Here is a 27,299-nt window from a genome sequence, read left to right as displayed (position 1 = left end):
CTGTAGTCATCCTCCATACTGGGGTACAGACAGGGAAATGCACAAACAGGAGGTTTCTTGTTTCCTCATTTACTGTCTCATCCTGAGCAGTTAGCTGTCAATTGATCACTTCACTTTTATCCCTCAAATCAAAGTCAGTTCAGTCTTCACCTCTAAGCAAGATTCAGGGTAACAAGGCAGCAAGCATGTCCCTGCTTAACATGGAGTCACATAACTTTAAACACTGATGCTGTGTAACTTGACATAATATTAAAGTCAAATATTGGCTAGAGCAGCAATGAAATTTCTGCAGGAGAATAATATTATCCTGCAGGATCTTGCAGCTGGCAAACTACATCTATCACAGAGGCAAACTAGCCTTTGACAGAGCATACATCAGCTGTAAACATGAAATGCGTCTTTTTATTCGATTGGTATTCAGACATCACCCTTATCAAGTCTGTCTCCACTGTATTCATTTTGAATGTCTTACAACCACTCAAAGCTACAATTTAGAATGAAATGAATACTTGTTTATTCTACATTTCCCTACTTTTCTGGCTCAGAGACCAGGTGTGAAGATGTGTAATACATCTGCGCTGCAGCAAGGACTGAGAATGCATTCCAGCATACTGAAGTGGGTCTAAATTAGGGGCACCTCTTGCAGTCAAATTAGCAATATCGCTACTGAGATTTTACTCTTAAAGCAGATACTGTCTGTGCCGAAATGGATTGTCACATTCCTCAGTGGAGTCTCTGCATGCTGAAAAATGGGGGCACTCTGCTGTTTTTGCAGCACTCCTCACTAAGCGTTGCATATTAATAAGGAGCGGATGTCAGCTGAATCCATCCCATTTTGTGATTGATTCTGGCAGAGTGTGTGTTATAAGATTATTATGTGCAGGTCAGGGAGGGTGATCTGAAGCAGAGAACATCCCTGGTTTTCTTATAAATATGTCCAGAAAGTTAAGAAATAAAACCCATTTGATAATTAAATAGAAAAAAAGTGATTGGCACAGTTACAGTGGTATTACAGGATTCAACATAATTATGATGGTATGAAATCCATGACAGCAAACACAGTCCACCTTTTTATTCTGCATGGTCATTTTTAGATGGCCCCTGAACTCAAACGGCTATGAGAGCAGAGAACCCAGTCAGCAGAGAGCGAAAGTCTGTATGCACTTACTTGAAGTGATTTAAATCGAGGCCCTGCAACAGGAGGTTTCTTGCTCACTGGTAGGGCTGTTGCGGTGAATGCAGAATTTCCCCTGTGGTGATTTAGGGTGGCGCAACACCGCGATATGCGGTATTACCACCTTACCCACCAGCACAGTCTGTAAGAATAGCAGTATCACTGTGAATTTAGGCTCCCATGATCCGAAACAGAGCTTGTTTGTTTGTTTATGTCTAATCTAATTCGTGAACAGATGAACACACATAAGGCAAATTGAATTCACTAAAACAACCTCATTTAGTCTAATGTAAAAAATTATTTGTTTGTTATTTCGTTTTTTAGCCACAAAAAATAAATAGGACTACTGTAAGCATTTTAACCCACTGCTCTCTCTTTTTATTGTCACAAAAAATAAATATATATATATATATATTTTCCCCTGCGTTTATTTGAGGCAGGCGTTTATTTCAGTGAAAGGGTCGTGCCTACCGGCGATTATAAGAAGCCTGCGTTTATTGGAGACTGGGCTGTTATTGGAAGCTTTACGGTACTTGTTTACTGTTAAATGCAGAACACAGAAGGGCAATGAGGCGCAATAAGAACGCAAAGTAGGCTACAGGGCTTTTCACCTTTATGGAAAAAAAGGATTAAGCCTAGCCTATAAATAAAGCAAATTGTTTAGGCTAAATCTTTTAAGTGCAAATCTACGGAGCCCCTAATGGGACATGAGCAAAAAAATTAGGGGACATGAGAAAAAAAATTATTGTGTGCACGAGAAACTATTTTATTATTATTTTTTTTTTTGCTCAACCGAAATAGTTTCTCGTGTGCTTGTGTGCATCCCCTGCAGTTGGCTTGTCAGTACCGCGGTATTGCAATATTGCGGTTGTCGCGACGGCCCTACTCACTGGGACACACACACAGATCTCAGAGAAGTCCTCCTGGTAGCAGTGGAGTAATGAGGATTGTAGCGAGATATTACAAGTGTAACATAGCTCTATGGCCATACCACCTGTCTCCTTCTCCAGGGGAAGCAGGAACTGCCAAAGTACAAAGCATCTACCGGCGGCCGTTTGTTATGTTCCAAGGCAGGGCCTATTCCCGGGAATGGAATATGAATGTGTATACCACTGTTCATCTCTCCAATGGCAGCTGACAGAGCCTTAGAAATCCCAGTGACATGGCTTCCTTTCTCACTGGATCAAGCACAGTTCTCTCTCTGCCTCCCACTGTTATAGAGAATGCAGCAATGTGATTGATTAGCCTTCCTGACAGCACAGGTCAGTAATGTGGCCTTAATTTAACTTGTTAGGATTCAATTATCTGAGCCTTGTATCAATTTGGCCGAGCTCTGTAATTATGGCCGTTGGACAGAGTAGATTTGATTTTTTAGACCTGGTCATTTTGAAGGCAGGTTGTGTGTGTTTTACCTCAGGGCTGACTGGTACCGCTCTGCAGTGTGACAGAGCCAGTATGTATTTGATTACTTTTTCAAGGGCCTTTATTTTAAACCCAGCCATGGTGTCAGTTAAACGTCACATTTTTAGCTATTTGAAGACTTTCTTACATCATATGATTAAAATGTGGTTCTGTATGACAGTGTAAAATTTTATATTGTTTTGTATCATAATGGCATCTTGATTGAGATATTGGTTTTATATTGGTATGCAGGGTTGTTGCCTAACATAAAGCATGGTTGTGACTCATATTTGCCTGAAAACAAGTCTTATGCTTTATTTAAAAGTATGTTATGTTAAAAAGAAGAATGCTACATTAAAAAAATCGCAGCCAATTTTATTTGTTCTCTGATTTACAATTATCACTGCGCGTAAATGAATGACATTCAAAAATTTAGGACACATTGGATGATGGTAGTTCATCAGTTTTACCAAATAAGGCTCATTAAAGTATGCAGAGAATTTTTATTGTTTTCAACATCCTAGATCTTCTTTGTTCTATCATTTAGTAGTGTTGTGTATAATTGGTTTAAAGCAGCTGTTGTGTGCTAATTAAACCACTATAGACAATACTAGCAAACAGAATATGGCAGCCATCCCTTAAGCGGTTAACCACTGTCTGTCTGTCTGTCTGTCTGTCTGTCTGTGCATGCGTGTGTGTTTGCATGCATGCAGACTTGCCTCTGAGAATCCACGGTCATTGTTTCTCAGTCCTGGAATCTGAATCAGAGAGGAAGCCAATGCTTACGTTTGTATCACATTGGCTTTCCTTTCTGACCAACTTCTGCACGTGCTGTCCACAGGGCTAGTCAGCTCTGATCCAGATTCCCCAAACACACCTAGCAGACCTTGCATTGTCCTAATCCCCCAAATGCTGAGGCGGGCACACAGCTCTTGAGAAAAGAATGTGACAGGGCACGTTCCATATTTTGAGCTCAAGTGTCACATCCGATAGGCGGGTGTCCTGAAAGAGTGAAGTCATCGGATGAAAACACCTCAGGAGTCTTAGGCTTTAACCACGTACAGATTTTCCCTTTCCTGTCACTGACAGTTACTTAAAGAGATGAGGGGGCCTCTGAAAATGGAGCCATGAAAAATGTAATCTGCCTCCGCTCCAGGCGCATGGAAAGAGGTGGGGGAAAAGGGAAATTACACCACCAGGTAACAGGAGAAAGGAAATCGGACATACTCATGAATCCTAACTTCCTCTGCCTTCAGGTCATCAGTCTCAAAAATCATTTGTCTCTGTGCATTTCACTGCATATTCTTTACAAGAAATGACCCTGAAAATAACCATTCTACCTCTCACTTCTTGTCTCGTGGCAACAGGTGTTGGTCAGCATCTTATTTTTGTCCTTGAAAATTGAGCTCTGCATGAGACTAGGAAGTATTGTTCACTTTAATTTTCTCTTGTTGGAGTCCAGTGTTTCTCTTTGCAGAGACTTGAGCAGTGCCCGTTAGCTCAGTGGGCTCTGTGCCTGAAATGAGAGGTAATTTGCCTCAGTTTGACGCATTCCTTCACTCTGCATGCCATGGAAAACTTGGATGTTTACAGGTTTTTACAAAGGGCCCAGAAATTAGAATACCTCCTAAGTAACTGCATTCTCATTTTGTGCTGGCAGAGTGATAAGGCACTTCATTAAGCCCTCAGGACAATGGCTAATTATAGTTACCCAGCTAAGGTTTCTCTGTCTCCTATCTCTGTTCATTAAATATCCCTGTCTGAGGAGTGTATTAAGAACAGTTTTTTGTCCTGTGCAGACTAATTCTTGGGAAAATTGTTTTAAAGGTCCCCAGTCAGTTCTGAAGGCAGCTGTTTGCAGAGAAGGCAGTAGCTCGATTGCCTGAGAGCTCTGTCCATCTCAGTGGGTCTTGATTCTTGCTGCATTGAAGCAGAGTGCAGATAACCACAAAAGCCCAGCAGGAACCAAGAAAAACAGGAAATCATTATCACAGAGAGTGAGGAAGGGAAGAGCATGTACCAAACATTGTCATCTTGAAGTTTCTCATCTGGTTCAGTATAGTGTTTGGCCTCACAAACAAATGTGCTTTAGGAACTACACTGTGTTATGGCAGCCATGTAATAACACACAAAGAAATGAAATGGGTTGTTCATCCTTTGGTCATAAAAGTGATTTTCTGCCACCAACGTGGCCAGGGATTACTTTTTTTTGAAACTTTACGTAAATCTTTCCCTCATTTGTCACTAGAACTGCCTTGATTTTAATGTTACAAATGGTGAGGGTCACATAGGAGTGTGGTTGGTTTAGTTGGTGAATAGTGCATAATTTTTTAAACTCTCTGTTTATGAAATTGTGTACAAATGTTCCCCAGAGGTCTATTAATCCTCAAGATAAAAGGTTAACCATCAAGTTCAAAAAGGTTCCTGATAAACTAATAAACAAGTTTCTTATCACTGGGCCATTTAAAATTGTCACTCAACTAATTCACATGCCATTGAGCATTTTTCTGACTTCATATATATGTGGACATACAGTGACAAACACCAATAAGAATAACACACAGTAAGACAATAATAATAGATTCAAAATAAAAAATCAGAATATAGTCAATGGATGAATAGGGAAAAAGAAGAAAAGAGTAAAATTAACATTAGAAAATAATGAGTAGAGGAGAAAGAGAAAGCCAGAGAAGGGGAGAGGAAGGACAAGGAGGGTGTGGCTGAGGAACAGCCAGTCTTGATTCTCTGCAAGGAATTCATTTTCAGAGTATATCAAAAAGGGATGCCAAACTGCTGTGATGAACCCCAGACTGTACACCTTACCTTTTAAAGTTAGAGATGTAACATGACCTCTTTAACACAGTATGAATAAAATTCACATTATTAGTTCCTGGTTTGTACTTTTCATGCAAGTGGGTACCTACCCAGCTATGAAGGAGTGCTCGAAGTCAGATATCTTCAGTCTCACAGTGTGTCATGATTTGCATCACATCTTGGTATACCATATTTCTAAGAGATTTGTTGGTTACTCTAGATGACAGATTGCTTTATGCAGATGGTGGGTATGTGTTTTTTTTTTGTACCCAGCTTGCCTGTGATGCATTTAAAGTGTGAAACTGTAGAAGCTTTGGTGTATTTGACCATGATTGATCCTGCGCTTGGGGGGAGTCGGGGTGGGGGCAGTGTTAATCAAATGAATGGATGAAAGGAAAGGGGGCTAGCAAATCCCGCTAAGTCTCTCCAGCGCTGGGCTGGGGAGCAGGTCACTTTGTTGTTGGAGACATTTCTTGCTGGAGCACACAGCGTCCCCAGTGGATTCTTGTTTACTTGTGCTTTGGTTTTGCCTCCCAGCTGCCTGTGGCTGGCAGTCATTTCACAGCAGCAGCCCCTCTGATACGCTTTTTCATGTCAATCTCCCCTTTGAGGCATCCCGGCAATTACTCTCAGAACAGTCTAATTCTGACCGAAATGAGCCATATTGATGACTGGCATGGAGGCTCTTTTTGTACTTATCCCACTGGCCTCTGCACAGTCTAACAGTGCTGTTTGTCTGTAACTTTGACTCACAAATTTGTAAAGTCATACTTTCTTCCACATTTCCATATTTTCATATTTCTTGCATTACATTTTGGTAGCCATTGGTGATGGCAGTCTCGTTTGCTTTTGTAAAAAATTAAAAATGAAACACTTGCACAAATTTGTCTCTGTGTTAACAGCAAATTGGTTAGATTGAATCAATGCCTCATTTCCATTAAAAAAAAACCCAGTGTACTTGGTGATTGGTTTCTTTAAAACCATTTACTGATGAAATGATTTTTTCTTTTCCAGTATGAATTCAAAGTGAAGAACATCAAGAAGAAAAAAGTGAACATTATTGTGTCAGTGGACGGGGTCAAGGTGGTTCTGAGGAAGAAGAAAAAGGTGAGCCTTATTTACATGTCATTTGTTTATAACCTGAGCACTGCTGGCGGATGAGGTCATGTGTGGTCAGGCGCGTTATCCGCCAGAGAGTTGGGGATAGCACCGCCAGGCTGATTAACGCATGCTAGGCCCTGGGGAGGCTGTCCCAGACTGAGAGAGATCGGGGGAGACGGTCTGTCTTTGTTTGCCAAGCGTGGGAGGCCATCAGCTCAAATTAAGAGACGCAGGGGGTCTTGCAGATGTCAGCATTTTCTCGGCCCTTTATTCCATGCTTGTTTTTTTTGCATATCAGACATTAAATAGCTCAATTCTTTTATGATGTGCCCTAGTCACACCAGTTAACCATAGGAGCAGCTAAAATTCCCATTTTAAAATGATGCACTTCTAATAATGCATTTCCTTTTTGTTCCCAAAATCTAGAAACTAAAAAGATAGTGTTCAAAATGATACTTTTAAGTTCAGTCATGTTAATTTGGCAAAGAAACAAACAAGTTCATCCAGCTGACGTAAAACATATCCATGGTCGGAAGTGACTGGATTTATGTCCGTTTAAAATAGTTACCCTCTTGAATTGACTGAATAAGGCAGGCAGACCTTATGTAACCCTCTTTGTTTGGTTTAATATAGCCTGGTCTGCTAAAATGCCGCTCTTAAGCAAAATTAAAATCACAGTAATTACAAAAAGGCAAATCAGCGCAAAGATCCAGAAGTCAGGCACTGAAGACATCTCTCCTCCTTTTGTAATGATGTCATGTGGTCTCTGGTCTTCTGTTGTCTCCAGTCTGGTATGTAGCACTAATGGATTTTTCCCCTTTTACTCATCAAAGAGGAAGATAAGCACCACACAAGGACTCTACCAATAGAAGGTGGCTGTAATTAACTGGGGCTGAAAATATTGAACAACTGCAGTGGAAGACGCTGCATAAGGAATGGGAATTCAGAATACATAGGAGTATGAGAATCCAAAGTTGTTAAGGGAACACTTTCTTATTCTTTATTCAGATTAATTCCAGGGTCTGCTGAATTGATTTAAATGCAGTCTTTAATCTTCGGGGCACTGCATTTCATTAGGACCTGCTTGTAGGCTTCATGCAGATGGGGCCAGTTTGGCTGTATAGAAGTTATTCCGTAGAGGTTGATAAAGTATAATGGGAAGAGGAAGTTGCCTTTTGTCCATAAAAGACATTTGCTGTCCTCTCGCCTGGGAAACTTAACAATATCAGCATGGGTGAATTAAAGTATTTTACAATGAACAGACTTTATTTGCTTTGTTTGTGCTGCCGACTTGCTTTACACTCCAGCAATGAAATGTCAGCGAAACAAATGGCTTTGCATTAACATTTCAAAGTATCCATGTTTGTAAAAATGTAGCCAAAAGGAGTCAAAATGAATAGTACAAACACTGTAAGTGCTCTTCCGTTGACATTTAAATTGTGTCAGTGGCCAGGATGCAGGGTAGCGCCCAGAGAGTCATAAGTCATCTTTGCCAGTTTATAATTTACGCAGGTATTTAATTCAGGCTGGGGATCAATATCTACTGACCTACTGGAATGAAATGAAGTTGAATCAGGTACAGAGGGCAGTACCAGAGAGAGACAGAGCAGGCCCTTACCCAAGCTTGGCTAGCTGGTGACAGCCTGTCATCTTAGGTGTTGCATTGAGGGTGACCCTACCATAGTTTGTTTAACACCTTTTAAACAAGCTGACACAGTCCTATTGATCTTATGAGCAAAACATTTTAACACCATCTCTCAGATGGTGATGTTCCTCTCGGTCCAACTTTTGAGACGTGGAAAAAAAAATCAGTACTTTAATATGGATGAGAGATGCTACTTAGAACATACAGCATGGGTTGATTTCGGTGCTTTTGTATTTTAATGAGGGTAGGTGAACAGAATCATGACAATCTACTGAAGTTTTAATGGGCAGAAAAGCAGTATGCGGCTTAATTTGTCCCTCAAGAAGGAACATGTCAATGTTGTTCACTTGGCAGTAAATGTATAGAAAAGTAGTCATCAGATCTTTTTTATTCACAACATTGTCTGCTTTCATGATGGTTGTGGCTATTTATTAAGGTATACAAGTTTTATCATTGATTGTCTCCACAGAAAAAGGAGTGGACATGGGATGAGAGCAAAATGATGGTGATGCAAGATCCTATTTACAGGTAAGAGCAGCAGTTTGAAGGAGCTCCCCTTGGACTTGACCGATCATATCATGAAAGTAGTTTTGTAAACGTACTGTAGTATCGCATAATAGTTGGGGATGTTATTAAATTTTATCTGTCAACCTGCATGGGTAGCATTTTTACATTAGCCACTATGTACAGTTGAATATTTTATTGAGGTAATGCAGGTGAATTGCTCAGAGGACAAGAGCATTTTCAACCCTGCATCTTTCCATTCATAGACTCATCTTACCCATGACCCCACATTGCTGACTCAAAAGTACCAGAATCAAAAGTACTCTTTAAATTTAATGATAGCAGATATGTGTATTGAGTAATGAATAGAGAGTTTGCAGAGGCAATTGTATCCCCATGGAAGGTAGAGCTGTCAAGGTTGCCATGGGCAGCTGCTACATGAGCACATCAGTAAGTCCGATTTCACCTCCTGAACGACCAGCTTCCTGGATCATCCTTGCATAGGTTACACCACCTTCAGACAAGGTGTGAATGTTATTTTAATTTTACATATGACCAAATACATTTAAATCCCTCTTGGGTTGTTAAATGGGTAGGGAAAATGTAGAAATGTGCTGCGGTAATGAAGTACTACACGTCCCTTTACAGGCTGACCAGAGAGAAGGACAACAATCCTTCAGATTTAGCGGTTGATGATATTTTTGTGGCTGCTAATACTGAATTCACTGATTACATTCCTGTATTTCAAAATGAAATCATGCTACTGATCACAGTGCGGAGCACTGAATAATAATTCCACCACCACCACTACCCACCCCCAGGGTGAACTTAACCTTGTCAGACCCCTTTGTTGTGCTCAATAAACTGTTGGCAGAGCCGTGGTGTGCCTACGAGATCAGGTGATGAGAAGCTAGGGTTTGGATACAGATTTCAGGATTAGAGGCGGGGATGACCTTTCCAGCAGCTTGATGTGGCTGCTCGAATGCAGAGGGCAGGAGAAGGGCCAGAGGACTAACAGGGCTTCGGTTGCCAGGCAGCGGTTTCATATCTACCTGTGCCTCCAGCCAGCCGCTGGTGGATTTTGAGGCTCAATCAGATTTGATGAAATATGAGACAAATGCTCTGGTATGACTAAGACATTAATCACTATACGCAGAGGCTCAGAAACAGCCAGGTGCACACATGAAAACCAAAGCTTTGACGCTTGCATTATTGAGAAATCTTATTGAGGTGGCGAATATGGCCCTGTATTTACTCCTAAGACCACAGTGTGTAAGGGATAGTATCTAGCAGTGTTAAAGAAGGCAGTAGTACTCAGTGAAATGGGTGGTAGAGGGCGAGTCTACCACGCACCAGTCAAATCTGGTTTTGGCTTTGGATGTAATCACTTGTCAAAGTTCTCAATGAAGTGGCTGGACGGAATCTGAGACCCTTTTAGTTGGCAACAAAAGGCCCATCCTCTTGTTACATACATATCTTTCCTGGCAGGTAACAAAGGATAGGGGAAGCATATGTCTGGACTCATATTAGAAGGGCTTTTTGAAATCATATTGAATGACATTGCATCCTAAAAGATAATCTGAATAATAATAATGCTGACAGATGCCTCGTAGATGAACAATGATACAGGCCGACAATCAAAAGGGACTGAAGGTAGACTTTCACAATGCAAAGTCTTGGCAACATCAAGTGAGCTGATAATGAAAGAATCTTGGAAGAATTTTGGAAGAATGGAAGAATTTTGCTGAGAAGTGCCAATGATGGGCATGATTTGCTCAATGTGTCTTAAACTTGTATGCTTGGGATTGTGTGATAGGAGTGAAGACTGAATGTCTTTTGTGCATTCTTAATCAAGCTACAAATTATTCCTCCATGTTCATTGGATGTTCATTGGATGTTGTTGCATAAATGTATGCAAGTAATTGTAGTTTATTCAGAAACCGTTTGTGCTTTAAATGGATAACATATGACACTGTTGGTGTAAAACAGTGATTTGTGTAAAATTAATGAACATCAACAAAGATCCCAACATTTACATCTCATGATTATGTTTGGCACATTATGAATTAGCACATTATGAATTCACCATACTAGAATTTGCTGGTCATCAAGGTCGTGCAGACTCTTCCTATACAATATCAGAAGAATCTCCCCTTTATCACCAACTACTCAGCCCATCTCCTGGTCCAGACCGTGGTCCTTGACAGCCTAAATTACTCCGGCCCCCTCTGTAGCGGCATCTCTGCAGGTGCAATCAGACCCTTGCAGCTCATCCAGAATTCTGCTGCTCGGCGGATCTTCATCCTCCCCGAATTCTCTCACGTCTCACGGCTCTCGATCTCCCTCCACTGGCTCCCAGGATTGGCTTGAATCAGTTTAAAAATGCTAGTGTTATCCTATGGCTCCCTCCTTATTTTCAGTCCACTTTTAGACCCTACACACCGCAACTTCAGAACAACTTGCTTTCCCTCCTCTTCATAGCCACACATCCTGGTAGCATCCTGTCTGTTTTGGCCCCAATATAATGGAACAATCTTCCCATAATGGTCAGGTCAATGGAGTCACTGGCTTTCGTCTGTTTGTAGACTGAACTGCATTTGTGTCCTTTATGCATTGCAGTTGTGTCCGTGTTGCACTTCCTGCTTGCTTTTGTGTACGTCGCTCTGGATAAGAGTGTCCATTATATGAGAAAATGTAAATGTAAATTTAATATGCCAGTCCAGTTGTGTTTATAATGTAAATAAACATAGACGTTTGTAGATGTTATTGTGACTTCAGTTGTTCACAATAAGTTGTACAGTTACATATAATTCATTCATACGGACAGTCAAACTCCACGTACAGTGTGAAGGCATCTAAAATAGTAATATTAGAAAATATGAGCTGCATTATCAAAACCAAGTTATATTTTACACTACAAGAACAGTACAAGAAACCATTCTTGTTTGTTCAGAGATGTCCCTGTGTATCACTGACCTTTAAAAGGCTGTGTTTAAAGATAAAATGTTTCAGTTTGGTGTTTCCTTGCCCAGCTAAGCTGCACTAATGTTGAAATTGGAACTGTGGCTCTGGCACCAGCACTGTTCTCACCCCGAATACTCAGTTTCTTACATTCAGTGTGCAGCATTCCACCCAATGAAAATATGAAAAGATGACCTTGTGCAATGGTTTATTCTTGCAGAAAATCTTATTGTCAACTATATCTTAGTTACATTGCCTTTGATCATTAAATTGATTAAATCTTAGAATGTCACTTCTTGATGATTTCTTGTGAAGTCAAATTGCTGATAATACTTATATATCATATATAAGTATCATAAATATCATATGTTTGAAAACATTAGTTTTGATCAGCACACTAAAATTGGAGGGCATGACATCTTTTATTTAGAAATTGTATGGAATTATCATGTAATGCCAGTCTAATGAAGACTTGTTTTACAAGTACTGGTTGTTAAGATATGACAAACACTTGAATGGCAAGCTTGAAGACCTCATACTGGTTTCCTCATGAGCTTCATGCTAGGGAATGCTCCGCAAACCTTCCATTTTACGAATTAAGAGTAATGTTGTACTGTATGCTACTGCTTGTTAAAGATTGCAGTCCCAAGGTAATAAATTACAGGTGTCTGCTTTTGCACCCCGAAGCTCTGATCATTGGTGTTTGTAGATAATTGCACGGCAGTTCAAATATATTCCATGTCACAATAATCTTTGTGGTTGTTTACTCAGAAAAATACCTGCTGAGCATATAAAATAGATCTCCCGTGAGCCATGACTGTGAACGTTGCGGATTTGATTTTGATCAGTCAGTGTCTCTGCCTTCAGAATGCAGGGATTGAGTGACATGACGTCATTGTATGTGTGGATCCTGGCCTGGCAGGTGGCAGTTTCGTTCTGTTTCATTTGCTGCATTATCGCCTCAGCGTTTCTGTATTCCCCAGACGATCTTCCTGGGGCTCCTGAGCTGCACCCAGCTTCAACTTTTTGAATCATGAATTCCCATCTCAGTGCAGTCAGATTTGATTATGCGTTTTCACCTGTTCCCCTGACCACTTCCCTTCCTGGAATAACACCAGAGTGCACAACCCCAGAAAGTGCTGGTGCTCAGCAGAGGCATAAACTGTCTCTTCTCCTGGTTTGAGATTATGAGGCTAAAATACTGAAGCAGCTCCAATCCTATCAGGAGCTTTGGGAGTTGATTCATGCGTTTGGCTCATATTTCTGAGGTAGAATGTCCTCTCAAGCTCTGGAGCACCTCCCATGTATCTCACTGTTTTGACTTTCAGGTCTGTATTTGCTTGCAATAGTTGGTAGATTTCTCTGTGGTCTTTTTCAAGACACAGACAAAACGTCAAATATTGTAAATGCAGTGACTTTTTTTAAAAGCCAGAAAGGAAGCATGTTGTTATTTTAAAACAACAAATTTTATAACATTGTTGAACCAATTTTCAGGCTGCTGTTCTGGAAGAGAATGGAGCCATGCCATTGTTTTTCTTGGCATTTGCAATGCCTCAATTACATGCACTATTGTTTGTCTTAATCTATAAAAGTAATACGAACAGCTTTTGTCTCCTCTGCTGCCCTCCAATAAATAGTATTTTTTGCTCTGCATTTTTTCCCCTCTGAGGTGACTCATGCCAGTCTCTATGAAACAGGTGCTAAATTGAGACCACCTACGTAGTCTGCAATGCTGCTTCTTCCTATGCTGTGTTTACTTAAGGCTGCACAGAAAAAAATGCGAAAGCCTGATTCAAATGTCATCATATCTGTTGATAATACCATCTTTATTAGCTCCAACCCTTCTCTTTGAGCCTCTGAAATTGAAGTTATTAAATTTTATCAAGGATCAGGGGAACAAGGGTTGGGGGGAGGGGGGCTGCATTTCGTCATTTATTTACATAGCTGACGGCTTTGTCCAGGGTGACCTATAAAGCAGATTTTTACACGTTATTCCCTTTTGTTATCCATGGAGCTGGATATTTACTGAAACAGTTAAGTACCTTAGTATCTGTGTGCCCAGATAGAATACAGAGTGTTCCACCCTCAATCCCAACTGGCACTGGCAGACTGCTGTGCCACACTGCCACCCAAAGGGCTTGACTTTGGGTCTCCCATGCCTTAAAGAAATACCCACGTATACACCCCCCAAACCACACACACACACACACACACACACACACACACACACACACACACACACACACACACACACACATACATCGTACATACGTCTTTCTTTATATAATTTCCCTGTAACTCTATATGTTTCTCTATATATTTTTATCTTTCATGTCTTGATAGGTTATTGTTACAGTGCCCTATTTATTATTCATGATTCCAAACACAAACAACCAGACTTGATTAAGATACGTTAATTACATGTGTGAGGGTTATGGTGTGTAGTGGATTTATTTGGTAGATGAATGATTACAAGTTTTAATTTGAAATTAATTTGTTTCATTTTCAATAGAATTAAGTATAATAGAATTTTTTACTTTTATCTCTTATTACAGAATTTTCTAATGAAGTACAATTCTTCTTAATCTTGATGTCTTTGATCAGCCTTGTTAATATAACAGTTTTGGGCAGGCATACACATATTTATAAACCCAACTCCATTCAGCTGGGTCACAAAACATGATTTTTGCTTAACCTTTAACCTTGAAACTTTTGCTTGAACAGGCTCGGGTTTCACACAATTATTATTAGTAGTGTTTAGATGTGTGTGAAATATGGTGAGTTGTGTCGCCTTAATGACCTCAAAATTCATTTTTCACACATCAGTAACATTTGAGAGTATCCCCCCGTCATGTTTAGCACATTCTCAGGCATGGGCATCATTGGATGATGTGTGAACTGTCGGTCATGACTGTAGGTCCCAAGCCACATCCAGTGTGGTAAACTACTGTTGCCACTACTTAAACCTTGTCCCATGGCATTATTTCCCATTAATTCCCATTCTTGAGAGAAACTTTGTGGTTCTCTACAACCTCTGTAGCATAACTTATTTATAAAAATGAAAAAGGTTCATTCGTAGGTAATCTAACTCCAGCACTGTGTGAAATGTATAGTTTCCACGTTATCAGACCTTTGAAGTGAAGGAAATCGTGCATAATAAGTAATGTAGAGTAACCACAGTGTGTCTAAACAGATATTTAAGAATGGTTTTTAGGGGCAAAAGTTTACTGGACTTAAACTTTACAAATAGGCTGACATTCACTACAATAAACTATGAGCATTCCCTTATTAAATGAAACAGCTATTTACAAAACACAGCCATATCCAGCATATACTCAAATGCTTAGGGCTCCCTGGGTTTTTTGCGTGTTTCGGTGACTTACTGAAAAGGTAAGTGGTACCTGAAATGAATGATTCATTATTCAGCAGTGTATTCCACTTTCCAGTTATTATTTTGGTCTTTGTGCTCGCCATATTATTTCTTTTTTTTTTTTTTGGCTCATTTAGTACTATTAGGTTGTGAGTCACGAGTAAAGAATCTGCAGGCATGAGAATTTTGAACATTATTATTTCACATAATCTCAGTGTACCCAATTATATTAGCACACCAGGTAATCAGTCATAGTTTTAATCTGACTACTACCAGGTAGTAGTAGTTCATCTTGAGCTGTGCAGGAATGATTGTTGGGTTCATATTTGCAGTTGCGTGACAGAATATGATTTTCAGGATGCGTTACTGTGCAGCTGTTGTTGTTGCTGTGTGTATTTCACTTTAGGCTCCCTTGAGTACCACTATGTTCAGCGTGACTGAACTTCTTAAATCATTCAATTGTGCATATTTTCTCTTAATTTGTAGCACTTTGTCAACAGGAAAAAAATATGCTGTAGTGTCCAAACTGGGCATGCTCCCTGCTCTGTGTTGATAAACACAGAAAACGTTGTCAGCAATAGAGCAGTATCTGTGAGTTTTAGTTATGGAAGCCAGACTAACCATGTTGTACTCTGACTGACAGAATGAACCACATGCAAAGTCAGCATGACATCTCTGTGGCCATTTGGCCCAGGGTTAATGTTAACGTTAATGTCTGGGTCTGTAAAGTGAGCAAATGCCATAACAGGGAGGTGACTGCTTTGATCTGTGTGTAAGCGCTGTAATTACAGGGAGATTAGCGGAGGAGGTCGGCAGGGGTTAATTCCCGCCGCTCGCTGCCAAAGTCTCCGTCATGCCGTAGCTAAACACACAGCATTCCTCTGGGCTCTGGCGCACTGTCTGTGACCTGAGGGAGAGGGAGCTCAGCGGTGCTCAACGACAGGCTGCTTCACCGGCAAATGAGAACGTTCCCGGTTTAGGTGTGAGAGAAAGTGTCACATCCACATATGCAGCACCATCAGAAACCAGACCTGAGGACACAGCCTGAAAACACTGCTACATTGTGCTTTCAGGAGTTTTGTCTGTCACATTCAGGACACAGATACCCTTAAGAACTGAAAGGCTCTCAAAAAAAGTATGCCACCACTAGACAGTGTCTGGTGCCATGTTCTATATTCACATCTCTTGTTTTTGTTAATCTTTTCAGAGGATGACAAAGTAGATGTCTTCCACCAAATAGAGTGTCACATATTAAAGAAATTATACTTAACTTTTGGTTTCCCCTACCCTCATAGTAATTTGAAGCTCAGATGTTAATTATACTTCTTGCAACTGCTGGATTAGTCTGAGATGTCAGAAGTAGCGTGTCAAAATAAAAAAGCAATACATAAAAGGGATTGGCAGGGAGTGATGCATACTTGTGAAGAAATGTGTTCATCATTCAGAACGGATGCATTTCTGTAACACTTTCTGGGAAATCTTAAGCAGTTGGCATGACTCATTGGCAGCACAGATATAGCATCATTTCTGTTTTGAATGTGTCGCTGCTAAGAGCATCATTTGAATGAGAATCGGTGAGTGAAAATCGCCCACCTTGAATAAGAATCAGCACTGGATGGTACTTAGATTCACATTTGTGAAATTTACATAGTTAAGTTAGGTGTGGAGTGCTTCTCAGTGGCATATAACTCCACCCCAAGGGATGAGAGACAGTGCTGCAGGAAATGCAGACCATTTACTCTTGGTGTAAGGAGGAAGTGAGGAGCTTTTTTATGCCCGTCGGGGGAGGCGAGACGAAAGATTGGCATGGTCTTCAAGGAAATTCTTCACACTTAAGTGCCACAAGAACTCTATAACAACACTTCCTTATTAAAGCTGTGGATGGAATCCTGTTTAATATGAACAGGGAAAAAAGTTTCTTTAGTCCTCTTTATAGCTGATTTTCAAGGGGATAGACTGAATGTAATAAGCCGTTATGTTTTTTTGTTGTTGTTTTATGAAAAGAAAACTTGTAAAGCTCATACAAATTCCATTTCTGCTTTGAATGTAGTGGGCATTGGTTGTGAACTGTGACAGAATAAGACAAATGCATATATCTCAGCCATATATATTTTTTTTAATTACATTTTAGTTTATAAAGGCAATCATTACATGGGTGCTGAAAATCAAGAATAGCTCTGGATTCTAGTCTAGGGATACAGTGGGGGTCAATGATTTTATCAGTAATCTTAGTCTTGCTGCAAATTCATTGTAGTTTTTTTTAAAAAATCTTTTGTGGGGGGAGTTATGTCAGATTCTCTGAAGTGCAAGGCTACTGAGCAGAAGTTCATTTTTTTCTCTGAACACACCCAACTGTGGCTCTTTTTCCGTAGAGCTCTGTTGAAAGAAGCTGGTGGACGTGACCTTGGCGCCTCTCTAAAAACACTGATCACATTCTACCGGCATTTTCATCAACAGAGTGGGCCCACGTAGCTCAACAGGGAAACCGCTGACACAATGCCTGTTTGAAATAGATAGCAGATAACATGCATAAGCACAATAGGTCACATACCATGAGAGCAAGCATCCAAGTACTTCTTCAGCATTTTTGTTATTCTGCAACATGTTGAAGAAATTCTGCTCCCTTGTTTCTCTGGAAGTGTGTTGAAGCGTGCCAGTTTAAAGCCGTAGTTTTTTTCTGGCATGTTTGGCTCATTTATGTGATCTGTCACTGTATACTATACAGAACTGCTTTTCACGAGGCGTCCAAAATGCATAATATTCAAAATCACTTGAATGCTGACGACCCTGAAAACTGCATATATATGTTGTTATGAAAAACAAGCTCTTGACCTTGAATGGTTCCAGCCCTATGCCCATCACTGTACTTATATAAGGCAGCTCTGCAGGAGCAACATTTAAAACATGCACATCCACTTCAAATACAAGGCCTGTTCTTAAAGCTACTTGAAGCTGTGCATGCACTTTACGCTTAATTGTAAAGTCTGTCTGATAGTTACGTTTCATGCACTTGCTATTACAAATGTATAAATAAATTCTGTATTTAAATGTCACATTTCGGTTTGAACATGTGTGCTCTCTCTGTGTTTACTGTAGATAATTTATCCATGCATTTTGTATTAATACTAGTGTAACCCAAAAACAAAACATCCATTTTTTGTCTTTTTATTATTACTCTCCCAGGTTGTTGAATAGAAATTTTCCCTGTTCCAGCGTTCACAGAAAGCTCAAGCTCTATCTATAAATTAGCCATGGGAGACTCCGCTTCCAGTGTGGTATAGCTAATGAATTGTGGGTTTCAGACTCTGCTGTCTGTGTGTGATTTCCAGAGGAGAGCTCTGAAGGGCTCCTGATAACAGAACTGCAACGCCGCTCCGAGGGAGGATTTTTGCATTTGGGCTGGGAGAGGTGGGGGCGGCAGGGAGGTTTGGGGTTGGGGGTGTGCGTCCGCCAACAGCTGCTGTTGCCGTGAAACACTCTTAGAAAAACATCAGCCATCAGCACAGAGAAGTTTGTTTTCACTTCTTCCAGTAACTCCCCATATATGTCTGAACATCCCCCCTCCCCCCAGGTCAGGTCTGTCTGACCTGATAAGTGTTGGCTCAGCTAGAGGTGCAGTTTGAATACAGCAACTTCAAAGGCAGCCTGGCATTTAGCTGGAAAATACCATATAGCACAGCAAATGGATGATATACGAGAGGGCTGCTCTTGCAATCAAAAGAGCCATGAGTTTGAAAAGAGAACATCCAATAGAAGGAATAGCCTCCTGTGTCCACTGTGGCAAAAAATGCAAACTGTTGTAACTTCTTTTAACAGCTATAAAAAGACTGTTCCCTGCATGAAGCTGTCATGAAATCATTCTCCAAATGTTTTCATCTCCTGTCTTGCCTGGCTCTCTGACAAATTTAACCAAGCTGCAGTCTCTGCATGTCTGTATGTGAGGCAATGTCCTCTGTCTTCTGACTCCAGCAGTGCCCCTCCGACAGGGGACTCCCTCATTTGGGGCTTGTTTTGCGGGATTGTACATTCTGTGCGATGACTCAGGGATTCCCTGTAATAACCTTCTCTTCTGACCTCTGACCCCATCAAATCTGGGAGAGGAAACATGCCTCTGAGGCAGGAGCAGAAAAAGAAAGGGTAAAACAAGGTCTCATTAGATCTGGGAGGGAGTGGGGAGAGGCGGGTGGACGACAGTTAATTAGAGGCCTCCTCAGAAACTAACAACATTGAAATCGGAGAGTCTGGCCCTCCCACTTTCCCATACTGTAGTCCCACACAATCAGACAGACACATTCAATTAAAGAGACTGCCTTGTGGGGAAATCTGGAGACTACAGTTTAGACCTAACATTTCACGGGGTAATTACAGGGATGATGCAATTTTTAATCAAACACTTCATTCTCCTCGCGGTAAAGGGAGTGTGGTGAAAGGAGCCGCAGTACACGGCTGTTTATTTCTCATGCTCCTGCTTGCACTCTGCTTATGAAAAGCCCAAAATGGTGGTGTCAGCTGAGGGACTCCCATCTCAGGGTCAATGAGAAAACCCTGCAGATTCTGTAGAGGAACGCAGGGCAGTCCCTGGACTGTGACAATCAAAACATTTATCTTCACGGTATGATATAGTTACTGCCTGTTTTTGTCTGAACACTGTGCAGCCATTGTTCATGAGAGATGGTAGGAAAACAGTCACAATTAATATTTAGTAAATCCAGTTCTGGACTGTTAAATTGTGTTCCTTTTTTGTTCCTATTGAATAGAATGGCACAGTTGCATATTTTTTGACATGTGCCAAATTTGCAAATCTATATATAGGAGTTTTTATTTTTGGAGGAATAAATAGAAATGAAAACATGCTGTGAACTGGAAATACCCCGCTTTCTGGGCTGAGCATCATAGTTGTAGGAACTCTGTAATCTCTCCCTCTGCTGTCAAACTCTTCTCAAAGACATAATTGGGAGACATTATTAGCTCTGTGTTTCTAATGTTTACCAAGCTTAAAATGCCAGCTTCCTCCTCTGAGAGGAGAGTGTGCTAATAAAGGTTACTGCATTGTTATTGTTGTCTTTAAAAGTACATTAAATATGCTCCCATGAAGAATGTGTATGTATTGCTCAAGCAGTCGAAGCAAATGGAAACGTTCCCACATTGTGCAGGTGAGTCCGGATTACATCTGGATTGTTGAAACTTGTCTGGTTTCAACTGTTTTGTCAGCCTGTGACAGTAATTGGAAGGGTTTTTTGTTTGTATTGTTTTGCCAACAGTGTATCTCTGACATTGTGTGGAAAGGAGAGAGGGGAAGCTGGTATAGTATGGAGGACTGCCATGGTGGTGTATTTCTCCCAGGTACACTGTGCTTCTCCCTTTCAGCACTGTGTTGGGCTTCTCTGCAAAAACAGATGGACTTGTCTGTGGTTTCCCTGCTCTGAAGCAGTTACCACCACAATTATCACTGTACTCCAGCTTCCACTGTTGTGTTATGACAACATGGCTGGGTCACAGGATGTTGGTGCTGAAATGTCCAGACCTTTAAAGGATGCTGGTTATTAAGGAAATGGCATTTATACTCTTGTTTGAATAGTTTATTTTGAAAATGGGAGGAAACCTGAATGGGAGTTTTTGTTATTTATGGATATTTGAATGGTCCGTTCAGCTCTTGTCATACAGAATGGCAGGCTGGGATTGTGAGTGTTGAAAAAAATCCTCTTTATTTATGTGTCACAATACTTGCAATGATAGTAGCTCTGTAACTAGACCCTTTGTAAATGTGAAACTGCAGACATACCAAAATGCTAACAATAACAGCATGCTGCTGCTCACTGACATTTTTCACACCTTTATGTTTTTAAAATGAGCCGTTTATCACTGTAATTGTCATCTGAGGTCCTTTTTGCATGGCATAAATTAGTAAGAAATGAAAACAATGGCCACATTACACAAAAAGCTTGGTGTCCAAGGAAAATCGTTCATTCTTGGGCAGTGTATCTGATTGTATGGTCCCTCTAAAGTCAAGTGACAGGCTTGAAATCATAACAAGGAGACAAGGTGCCACTATCATGTCTCCAAGAATCATTTGAAGGTCCTATTCACTGATATTTCTTCCAAGAAGATGCTCAGTAAGTTTTTTTGTGGACTTTTCAATGTATATATTCATGTTTCTGCAAAACCATTTCAGATCTAAATGTTTAGGACTAGTTGCACCTTTTGTAAAACTGGTGTTACAAGTGGTGTCTAAGTAAATCCCCACATCATTTTTGTTCTGACCAAACCCTTGTATTTTGATCCATGCACGGTTTGTGACATCAGAGTTTTCATTCACCCAAAAAAGGAGGATGGCTTTTTGTGCTGATGAAGTAACAGGAAGCTCTTAAACTTGTGCCATCCTCCAGCTGCTCTTTACTGCATCAGAAAAGCGCTGATTCAGCAGAGCAGACGTCAACAGCACAGGGAGGAATTAAATATGAGTGTCGTTCCGCTGAAGGTATACACCACTCATTCACAACTGAGCACACCTTTTGCCCCGAGAGTTTGTTTCACATTCTGTAAACCACTTCCTGGAGCCCCGCATCTTGTTTCCTCTTGATGTGGCTTTGGACAAGTATCATGTATTGTAGACAGCCCCCAGCCTCACCTGTCGGCCTTTGGGCTTGTCCCAAAAGGGGACATGGAGCTTTCAGGAGTATGTGGATTTACATTTTCTGGGTATGTACAGCTGCAGACTTTCTTCAAATTAAGAGTTTCTGGGAAAACTTTAGTCTGCCAACAATTAATCTAGTGACAGGCCATTAGTCTTTTTTTCTTTTTTACTTAAAAGGAAAGGAAGATAGCATTGAGAAGGGCACCCTCTGTGTCAGTGCTTTGTCAGGGAAGGTCGGCCAAATTTTAGCGTTTTAGATGTGTGACCAAGGGATGAGAAGGGCAGCAGGCCAAATGCCTGTGATTTTTACAGCATCTGTCCCTCACACCTGGCTATTGCCAAAGGCTGGGACACTATTTTAGAAGCACTAGCAGTAATTGGATGTTTATAACTACAGTTGGACATCAAAGTCACTCCATCCACACAAGGTTGAATAGGTACTGCTGCATGTAAGACATTTTCCTTTGAACCATGAAATGTGGAAAATTTGAAAACTAAGAATCTAGTAATGCAAAGAGTCTTCTTTTAAAAGCGTAGCTGTTTGTGTAATTGCATTTATATATATACTTGAAAGAAAGGTTGTGCCCCTTGGTCACAGTGGCTTTTGTGAAGAACTCCTCCTCATAATCAGCTGTGCTTTCTCAAATATAAACATTCTTTTAAAAATTATATTTGTTTTCTGAGTATATTTATACACACCATATATATATATATATATATATATATATATATATATATATATATATATATATATATATATATATATATATATATATATGTAGAATATTAATATTAATATCAAGGATGTATATATACACATCCTATCCATTCTTTGAACACTATAGTTCCCTCCCTGTGCTGCTACAACCCATAGCTCCTTGATTCCTCCTTGGTCTGTGTGCTTTCCTACAATTTTTCATCTTGTGACACAAAACCCATTGGGATCTTCTGAAGTTTTAATTTGCTTGTCAAGCTTCGGTGCTTTAGAAAAATGCACAGTCACTTCCATTTTCAGATGGATTTGTGCCGCGGCATAGTCTGGTGTTTGTTTTATTTATTTTTTTTTGTTGTGCTTTTACACTAAATAGTCTGTTTCCTTTCTCAACTTTTGGCGGCACACACTGATATAGATGTATTTTGGCTGTTGTTTTTGGCGGCACTGGAGGATATTCAGCAGGGTGAGTTCTTTGATAACCTTGAGCCATTTGTCAGCCAGGAAGGCTTTGAGGAAAGCATTATTTTCCCACATTAAAGAGAATTTTCACAGAGGAGTTGATATCAGTTCGATTAAAGGAGAGAGCAGATGACACTCTATCTGATCTCCAGACGAATATGATTGCTCTCCATACCTTCACAGAGTAGATGAGGCACCCTGATTGGCAAACTCATTTTCTTCCCTGCCTTTGTGTCTGTCTGTGAGCTTTGCATGATAAATGCTCTGTTCTCTGTCATTCACCCACACAGGAAGACCCTGTTTGTCTGTTACTGAATGACTCTTTGCCCCTTGTATAGGGTCTCCGAACTAAACCACCCACAAGCAGGCACTACAAAAAAATGGAAAAAAGAATGTTCGGTAATGGTCATAGAAATTGCTTTTAACAGGATAGAAGCAGCACATCATGATGTGATTTACATAGCGGTGCTGACTTCAGTGTGAACTCAAATGTGCATTGTGTAAGCAGCAAAGAAATATTTCTTTACTTTTCAAAGACATCATATGTCAACAAAGTGCATTGATATAAGCATTTTTTATATAGATGAGTATAATTTCAGCATTGCAGTGTCAAGACAAACTGTACTAAAAATAAACATGCCACTGGAACAAGAGATGGTTGCTAGGCCACAACAGTACCTTATTCGTTATCTGTTTCTGTTATATTAATGCAACACAGCACAAAAGCAAAGTTAGCATGTCACATGATACTTGGCTGCCTAATAAGGGCCTCTAGGACTTTTTCCTATCTCAACATATGTATAAATCAAGCAGTTCCAACAATGCATTGTGACATGAACATCACACATATTTAAAGATTTAGGCACATGTCTGTCAAGTTAGCTCAGCATTTAATTCATTCATTCATTCAGTCGGGGTACACTGATGATGAGCAGGTGCAGACTCAGGAATGCCAAGTTCCAACAATTGTCCATAATGAATTGGAATTCTGGAAGGTTCTGGACATTTATGCCATTATTTACAATGGAATGCAAGCAAATCACAATGAATGAAATATCTGCAGTGACCAGCATGTTGATATCTCACCAGCTTGAAGAGATATCAGAGTATTTCCTACGGTTCTAATATAAAATATGCCATCAACAAATGACAAAATAAGAAAATAAACTTTTCGTTATTTTTATTTCCAGAATTTTCTACGTGTCTCATGACTCCCAGGACCTGAAAATCTTCAGTTATATAGCACGAGATGGGCAAAGCAATGTGTTCCGCTGTAATGTCTTCAAATCAAAGAAGAAGGTAAGCCCTCTGTACTGTCAGATTCTACTGAAAGCTTTAATTAAATATGACGTCAAGGAAGGAATACAGTCACCCCTCTTTGATCATTAGCTTGAGCTTTGAATGGCAAACACATTTACTATTTTTTTTCTCACTTACACAGCACTTTCATTAGTTTCAGCTTAGAATAAAAGCTTAAATGTTGTTTAATGAATTATGCAACGTTAATGTTAAACCACAAAGCCGTAGGATTGAATTCCACCCTAAATGAAGAAAGTCACGCGTGTGAGATAGACAAACATTGTTACTGTGCTGTAATAATAATAACAAGAACAGTAAATGCATGTATAGAGTATGCTACATTTTGTGGGTCTCAGAGCACCACCACCAATGTGTAGCACACACTAGACCACTCATCCAGAACATTGGAGAACATCCTAATTTTTGTCATAAGTGATACAGAACTTCTTATCCAAATGATGGCGTTCCCTAAAGTACAGTGTTCCCATGACTGCCCACAGTATTAGTTTTTTTCTGCTTGGGTGAGGGAAAACTTCCTCCCCTCTGGTACACCAGTACCACTTCCAGGAGAAACCTGCTTTTCTCACCAAAATGCTCTCCAAACCTAACCCTACTTAATGTCAGCTAGCCATCAGGCAGTAGAGTTATTCACCAGAGGTGCCTAGTAATGTTGCCCTTGACCGAGGTACTTTTGTAAATGTGTCTCACTGCTGTTCAACTATTCTCTGCTCCTTTTGCCTGTGGCTTACAATTTCTGCAAGTTGTGGCATGGGTATAGGTTAAGAACCCCTTTCCTCTCTATTCCCCAACTCAGTACAGTACTGTACCCCAATACAACACACACACACACACACACACACACACACACACACACACACATACACAGACACAGACAGCCGTGAGTGCCCTACACACTCTGTTCCAAAGTGTCTTCCAGTAGGCTGAAATACACTTTGACAGCTCAAGCACTCAGGCTAGTATCTTTTTTTTCAAATTACTCATGCAAGAAAAAAAATCCATTGTGGGACATGGAAATGATATCAAAGCTGGGTTTTGTGATTTTATTTGAATTTTCCATTAACTTTGGATTGACCAGGATTGGCCAGAAGAATGTTGAACATGTGCAGTTTGGAATGGAAGGAAGAAAAGAATGTAAGGTGGTGAATGTCCTATTTCTGCTCATGGTCATCTCCTTTTGCACCTTTGGTCTTCTCCGCTAGATAGTGATGTGGAATACAGGTTGTAATGAGCATAACCTGAAAGAGTTCCTTTACACGTCCTGAGAGAGTTCACTCCCAGCTAAGCGAGGTTTAGGGAATAGTTTTAATTGCTCTGTCTTTATCGAGGGCATTAAATGACGGTGGCACCTTAGGGAATCAATTATAATGTGAACGCGGGTGTGGAGGAGAGCATCCTTGAATTTTAATGAGTGACACACAGAGCCCTGTAGGGTGAGAGTGGGATGGTACGTCCGGCCCCTACCAAATTTAAAACGCATATAAGTTCAACCTCCCCTGCAATTTACGTCATGAAGCCACTGGCAGCAGCAGAACAGTCTCTTGTTAGCGATCTTTCAGTCACAGTTTAGGCTAACACGTTATCCGCTGTACTGAAGCCGGGCTGTGACTCCTTTTTATCCTCCTGCAAAGACAATGTAGAAATGAGGTCAAATGGACACAGATTAATACAGGACCTGTATTTAAAACCTCTTAATTAGACTGGTAACTTCAATCAAGGCTGTGTCCGACCAGGACATTTGCAAGGAAGATTTACGAATCCTTCTGAAATATCTCATTGCTCTGCCTGACTGGCCTGACATTTGTATGCCTGACTGTTAAATTTTGGTCAGTGAAAAAAATAAATTCAGAGTTCCCACCCATGATGTGGTGCACCTCACTTCTCTTGACCTGGTTTGTTATTAATGTTTTAACAAAACATTCTGGACATAAAAGTACCTGGGCTTTTTTTCCTTATGTTATAGCCTGCATACAGTAGGAGAAAAGGAACTGAGACCTACTTTTAATGCTCCTTTCAAGTCATCCTTTTTGTCACAGATGAATCCATTCTACAAAGGCGCATCATTCATGAGCATCACTACTTTTGGCGGCCGGTTTATATTTCAGTTCCCTACTAGCACAGTTTAATTTGTGAGTGATTAAACCTGGAGGGGGATGAGCGTGACTAGGGAACAGGTGTTTTAATTTTGCTTTCAATTCCAGTTAACCAGTAATGTCCTCAGCTACAAAGTGAAAAACGGAACTCCAGGACTCTCAACTCTAGCACTCCAGGGCAACACAGGCCACAAAACTCTCATCCCTACTTTAAACATTGAATGCTGGTCCTAAAATATGCTACGCATGGCTCTGGCAGTCCTTTGCGGGGCACATTAATTGCATTATGACTTTACTTTACATCTCCGTTTGTTCCACCTCACTAGCTTGTCATCTTGCCACCTTGTCATTCCGCTCACTGTTTATTTTGGATGTTGACTGAAAACACATTTTTACATCTGTCTGGAAATGCAGAGCCACATAATGGCTCATAAATGACAGAGGGAATGAAGACACTTAACTTGGCACACCTTCCAGTTTGGCACATTGGAGCAGATGACTAAAAGATAAAAAGTAATTAGAACAACATAATGCAGATTTGCGATTCTGCCCGCGTTCTCTCCTGAGCCAACAAGGGATTTCTGTGTAGGGAACGGATCTCCCGGACAAGGCCGTCTGGATGGAAGCATCCTTTTTTTTTTTTTTTTTTTTAAACTAGGACTCTGCAGAGGTAATTGCTCTCCCGAGTTTCCAGCACTCCTCCGGCTCATTTAGCACGTCAGCATCAGTGTTCATTACAGCTGAGTGTTTCAGCACTGTTCACAGTAATTACAGATTGACTGTGCTAATTTTCCTCTGATAAGTTGTGCATTAAAAAAGTATTGATAACCCTCCATCTTGGCCTATTCATCTTCGACCAATTCAGAAGCATTTATGGAATAAGAGTGGTTTTATTGATTTTTGCCTTTCAACACTGAAGTGTATTCTATTAGAGGAGAAGGCCTGTGTCTGTTGTCCCTGAAAAAGACACTTAATCAATGTACATTTGCTCAAGTTCTGTATATCATACTTAATCTATAAATAGACAAAGAAAAGGGAGAGCAAAAAAGGAAAAAATAATGAAGGCATAAAATACTGTACTGACTTTCAGGGTTCTATAGACTTGGACTCA

General features: G+C 40.4%; 1 protein-coding gene across 1 annotated transcript in view; it reads left to right on the top strand.

Annotated features, from left to right (window-relative positions):
- Nucleotides 1-27,299, top strand: part of nos1apa (nitric oxide synthase 1 (neuronal) adaptor protein a) — an 83,480-nt gene that overhangs the window by 32,221 nt on the left and 23,960 nt on the right. The window contains exons 3-5 of the mRNA XM_036521208.1: nucleotides 6,404-6,496; nucleotides 8,605-8,663; nucleotides 23,969-24,077. Of these exons, the coding sequence (XP_036377101.1) occupies nucleotides 6,404-6,496; nucleotides 8,605-8,663; nucleotides 23,969-24,077 (261 nt within the window). The remainder of the gene's footprint in view (nucleotides 1-6,403; nucleotides 6,497-8,604; nucleotides 8,664-23,968; nucleotides 24,078-27,299) is intronic.

Source organism: Megalops cyprinoides, chromosome 2 (assembly GCF_013368585.1).
Source record: "Megalops cyprinoides isolate fMegCyp1 chromosome 2, fMegCyp1.pri, whole genome shotgun sequence".
Lineage (NCBI taxonomy): Eukaryota > Metazoa > Chordata > Actinopteri > Elopiformes > Megalopidae > Megalops > Megalops cyprinoides.
This window is presented reverse-complemented; position numbering and strand designations above follow the sequence as displayed.